The 5,314-nt window shown below is 42.2% G+C and overlaps 1 protein-coding gene across 1 annotated transcript; it reads left to right on the forward strand.

Moving 5' to 3' along the window:
* The first annotated feature begins 2,987 nt into the window (after positions 1-2,987).
* Positions 2,988-5,205, forward strand: LOC123154465 (putative cytochrome c biosynthesis ccmC-like mitochondrial protein). The gene has a single exon (XM_044573194.1). It carries the CDS (start codon positions 3,773-3,775, stop codon positions 4,493-4,495), a length of 723 nt encoding a protein of 240 aa, XP_044429129.1. The 5' UTR covers positions 2,988-3,772; the 3' UTR covers positions 4,496-5,205.
* The last annotated feature ends 109 nt before the right edge of the window (positions 5,206-5,314 follow it).

The following is a 5,314-nucleotide window of genomic DNA, read 5'->3' on the forward strand; positions in this document are numbered from 1 at the left end:
AAGATTCCACTTATTCTAGATTAAAAGCAGTTCAGGACCAGGTACGCCGACCACGATATTTGGAGTTTGCAGTAGGTGATCATGCTTGACTTCGGCTTGAACCTACAAAGGGTGTGATGCGTTTTTGAGTGAAGGATTAGGTATAGCTGACCGATACATCGGACCTTTCTTGGCCCATATCCCCCTAGCCCTTACTCCCTTGTTTCGGTGGTTGGTCTCTACCTTTTTCTGTCTCTTGGCTAGTTTGTCTTCCTCTTCTTTTTGAGGGTAACGTAGTAAAAATCCTTTATTTCATGGGATTTCCCTTTTCTTTCCAAATGAATTTATGCTTAGTCTAAAATTGGTAAATACCAAATAATATATATATATATATTATTTGAAATATGTACCAGTTTCCTGAAACTAACAAATAGAGTTATAGCTTTGATTGACTTACTAGCTTACGGGAACGCTTTGAATCTCAACTTACTTTGAACGAGTGCTTCCCACATAGATTGCTGGAAAGAGGAGTGAGCCGGGGCAGAACTTGAAGCACGGGAGAAGGAAAAAGAAGTATACAAGGGGTGCGTAGTTGGTATATGTACGGTATAGACCTTTCTTTGTGAATAGCTAGTTCAGTTACAAGGGTGTATACAAAGGTCTGCTTATAGGTTGAAAAAGCCTATAGAGATAGCCTAGATAGCCAAGAAGATATACGTATTTCATAGAGCTAGCTAATAAAGCTTTTGTTAACTTCAAATAGGCTATTGAATGCAACGGCAAATAAAGAAAAAGAAAGTGCCAGAGCTAAGAGCTAATAGATTCCCAGTCTATGCATGGATAAAGGAATGATAAGAGCTATGAGCAGTTTATTAAACTACACTACGGCTAATATATATAAGGACAAATCAACTAGAAAAAACCGTTGCCAAAGAAACCATTTGTTTAAGCTTATTCGTTCGCGCTAGGCTAAAAAACTAGATAGAAGAACTAGAGGCCGCCAAGGTCTTCAACCATTAGCAGGTAGGATCCTTTGCTTACTACTTGAAGCAGAAACCTAGAAGAGGAATTCTTTCTATTCCAAAATCCATCTTCTTTCCGGTCCGCTTCATTCATTCCCTTACTAATAAATCCAATTCATCGCTAATGGCGAAACCAGCCTGTATGTACACCGCACAACTAACCGTTGCTTGGTAGGTTCGATCAGCTCTTCTCACCTTTCCGTCGACATCTACTAAGACTTCAGCTTAAGTGGGTTCAGCCGCCCCAAATCTGACTCGATCCAGGGTTATATATCATAAAGGGCTTCGACAAGGGGTTTGATTCGTTCTTTGAGCAAAAAGATAAGGTCGGAATACCGGAGTTCTTTCTTTGCTTCCAAGAACATAGATTCCTTCTTCAACCCAGGTCATGACCGAGGGCGGGTATCTCACTCGCATATCTAGAGCCCAGCATCTCTCCTGAACGACACCTTCTGCAGACTCTACTGGTGGTATTTCCCGAGGCGAGGGTAAATATGTGCATTCATATCGGTCAGGAAACGACAATGACTCTTCTTCTTTCCGGGAAGCTATGGGCACCTCACAATTCTTATACGACATTAGTGGAAGCGAACATTCGTAGCATTCATTGTCACCGATCATTGACAAAAGAAGAAAAAGAAGCCGTACGACAACTTAAGGAATCTTTAGATTTGGCGGCTATAGACTCAAAGGGCACAGACAGGCCGCTGGTACTTTTTTTTAGCTAACTAAAGTCCAACTTCCTTTGCCGAAATAGGATGAAATGGATCAGCCGATTCAACTTAGCATTACCCGACTCGTAACTTCAAGCACAACCATCCATCTCAATCCAAAATCTCCGATCGTCTGTGATCCAAACCCAAACTCTCCTCCGGTTTTGGATATATAGACAGTGCCTGCTCTCAAACCAACCAAGACAGCAGCAAGTTCCTATCGAGAACAAGACGACAGATCAATATGACCAATTTCTATAATATCTCGGGTGAATACGTGAAAAAGTGTTGCTTAGCTTAGTGAAATGGAATAAGGAAGAGAAAGTGTAGTGTGATAAGGGAAGATGCAAGTCAATTTTGAGGTTTTCAAGCAAGGGCTGAGATAGATATACAAACCAGAAGAATTCACATCAGAACCCTTTCCTGCTTCCCCTTTTTACCCATCGGACTCGACTCACATTTTGATCTCCTACGCTTGCTTTCACAGTCCCCCTACGAGCAGCCCGGAATCAATGAAGGAGTTCATTCAGCACCGAGCCGAGCGAGCGTAGATTCAATATGTTGATTGTACCGAACGAAGGATTTGCCTTATCACGAAAGCCACATTCGTTTCGTCTGAGGAAGTCACACGTCATGTTCCCTATAAATAAGGAGATTCATTCTTTTTTTTCAGAAATCCCCTCTTCTTCCTCCTCAAGCCCCTATCACAAGACCAAGCGGATCTCATCCTGCAGAAGACTCAGAGCGGATCTATCTAATGGCATGGCTGGCTGCCAGATGTGATCTATTCTCGTGTCACATCGCTTTCTTTCTTCTCCCTCCATTTTCTTCACTACTACCGCTTCTACACATAAATCAAAGAAGCATTGTGGAATAGTGGCATTTCGTTAATGGCTAAAATGTTCTTAGTGAAAGGGTTGCCGCAAAACCGGCAAACTCAGAGCGGTCTCTGAAAGTGAATAGGAGCATAGCGGCATCATCCAAGCCAAACACGTCTCCTCAGTCAAGGGTCTTCTCGCGCAAATAAGATCAAAAACATAACAACTGATTTCGCTTAATGCATGTCACCCGCCCGCTCTCAATACAGCAAGTGACTCTCTCTCACAAGACAGAGAAAGATTACCGATTCATCCAATCCAATCCAATTTGATCAGAAGTGAGTTCATTGTTGTTGTATAGCGAAACCTTCCCTTGACAAAACCATTCTCAGCTAATAGAAGCCGAGCTATCTATCCAGATCAGGGTTGAACGAAGTGAATGGAAAAGCCAAAGAAAACATAAATCCATTGCAATTAGAAACCAGTGACTCTACAGCCAGGGCTCGATGGCGATGTAAGATAGAAAGAATGGGGAGTTAGGGCTTCGGTTTCCTCTGTAGCCAGTTTCAATTCCAAATCATTTGCCGACATGCGGACTCACTTCTCTTTTATGGGATGACTTTTATTATCCAAGTTGTCTATTTACGTGGGTGAATCAAGTACAACAAGTCAGGTCAGAGCTTGTGGTAGAAGATTGGGCTCTGCTACACAGATCCACTCAACTAGGAAAGAAGTACGCATTGCTGACTGACTGTTTGAACGATCCTAGTTACTAGTAGCTAATCAAGTCAGAGTAGGGTGGCCGAGAAGCTTCTTGCCGGTGCCCCCAAAAGCAAAGCACAGACTCTACTCACCCACGCGTTTTCCACCTACGGAGGGAGAAATCATCGAAATATCCTCATCCCCTGAAAGGGAACCCGAAAACAGGACGAGAGTGGATAGGGTGACTAAGGAGGCCGTAAAAATTAGTAGTGCATTTTTGAAAGATAAGATTACAAAAAGGCGAGAGCAGCATAATTGTTAGTTAGGGGTAAGAGGGGACGGGCCCGTATAGAAAGTCAATCCTTCTTTTTCCGATATGCCGCTCCGCAAGCAAGGAGTGCCACGCACGAGCGGAGCGAAAACTAAGCAAGGGGAATTCCGTCATTCCATGGAAAGCATGCGAAATCCTTTGATTGTTTATAGAATCAAAATAACTATATAGTCTTTCTTGTTCCACTTGCAAGGCAAGGAAAATAAAATGTCAGTTTCGTTATTACAACCTTATTTTTTTATGTCAAAGACAAAAAGCTACGCGCAAATTCTCATTGGATCTCGGTTGTTCTTAACAGCGATGGCTATTCATTTAAGTCTTCGGGTAGCACCACCAGATCTTCAACAAGGTGGAAATTCTCGTATTTCGTATGTACATGTTCCTGCGGCTCGGATGAGTATAGTTATTTATATCGCAACAGCTATAAACAGTTCCTTGTTCCCATTAACAAAACATCCCCTTTTTCTTCGCTCTTCCGGAACCGGTACAGAAATTGGTGCTTTTTCTACTTTGTTTACGTTAGTGACTGGGGGGTTTTGGGGAAGGCCTATGTGGGGTACCTTTCGGGTGTGGGATGCTCGTTTAACTTCTGTATTCATCTTGTTCCTTATTTACCTGGGTGCACTGCGTTTTCAAAAGCTTCCTGTCGAACCGGCTCCTATTTCAATCCGTGCTGGACCAATCGATATACCAATAATAAAGTCTCCAGTCAACTGGTGGAATACATCGCATCAACCTGGGAGCATTAGCCGATCTGGTACATCAATACATGTTCCTATGCCCATTCCAATCTTGTCTAACTTTGCTAACTTTCCCTTCTCTACCCGTATCTTGTTCGTTCTGGAAACACGTCTTCCTATTCCATCTTTTCCCGAATCTCCCTTAACGGAAGAAATAGAAGCTCGAGAAGGAATACCACTAAAAACCTAGTTCGCTCTCAAATAAAAACCTAGTTCACTCGCTAAAGCATCCATGGCTGAATGGTGAAAGCGCCCACCAACCTAGAAAGGCAAAATGGGTCAAAAAGTAGGTTCGATTCCTGCCGGATGCACTGCCTCTTAAAGACAGAAACAGAGGAGGGAAAGAAGGTAGTATAGGGAACTTGCTTTTGGATTCTTATCGAAAGTGAATCCCTCTAACACTTCTGTTAGTGTTTTATGAGAAAATCTTTTATAGACACAACAAGTGTGAAAATCCTTAGTCACTAGGCAAGAAAGCTCGATGGGAACAAAAAGGATACAATTAGTTCAGAATCAAAAAAATGTACAATTTCAAAGGAAAGAAGGAATGGCAAGTTTCCCTCCATTGAACATCAATCAATCTAGAAATAGGTAAAGGAAGGCGTATCACAGGGGTATTTTTCTTTTTTCTATTCACTTCCGTGGGGTTCTAAATTGAAAACATGAACACAAACGAAATCGTATTGAAATTACATAAAAAAAGAAAAGGGAGGAGTAGCTCTTGGTTTAAAGAAAAGGGAGGAGATGGATCGAATTCAGTCTTTTTCCTTTCTTTGATGATCTTCAACACATCTATTTGAATTCCCTGCGAGTGAAGGATTTCTCGTATGGAGAAAAACCTCTTGAGCGCTATCTGATCTTATTTTTGTATTTCAAATATGGGACCTGCCTTTTTAATGGGACATCCCGGCAATAGGCCTACTCATGCATGTGGCCAAGTACTCGACCAAGCCTCAGAGCGAAGGGATGAACGAATTCTCGAGGTCTGGTTCATTGAGGTCAGCATCAC

Source organism: Triticum aestivum, chromosome 7A, assembly GCF_018294505.1.
Source record: "Triticum aestivum cultivar Chinese Spring chromosome 7A, IWGSC CS RefSeq v2.1, whole genome shotgun sequence".
Classification (NCBI taxonomy): domain Eukaryota; kingdom Viridiplantae; phylum Streptophyta; class Magnoliopsida; order Poales; family Poaceae; genus Triticum; species Triticum aestivum.

Bases quoted from the DNA above. Each gene is read 5' to 3' on its own strand.
- LOC123154465 (XM_044573194.1), top strand. From the start codon at position 3,773: ATGTCAGTTTCGTTATTACAACCTTATTTTTTTATGTCAAAGACAAAA.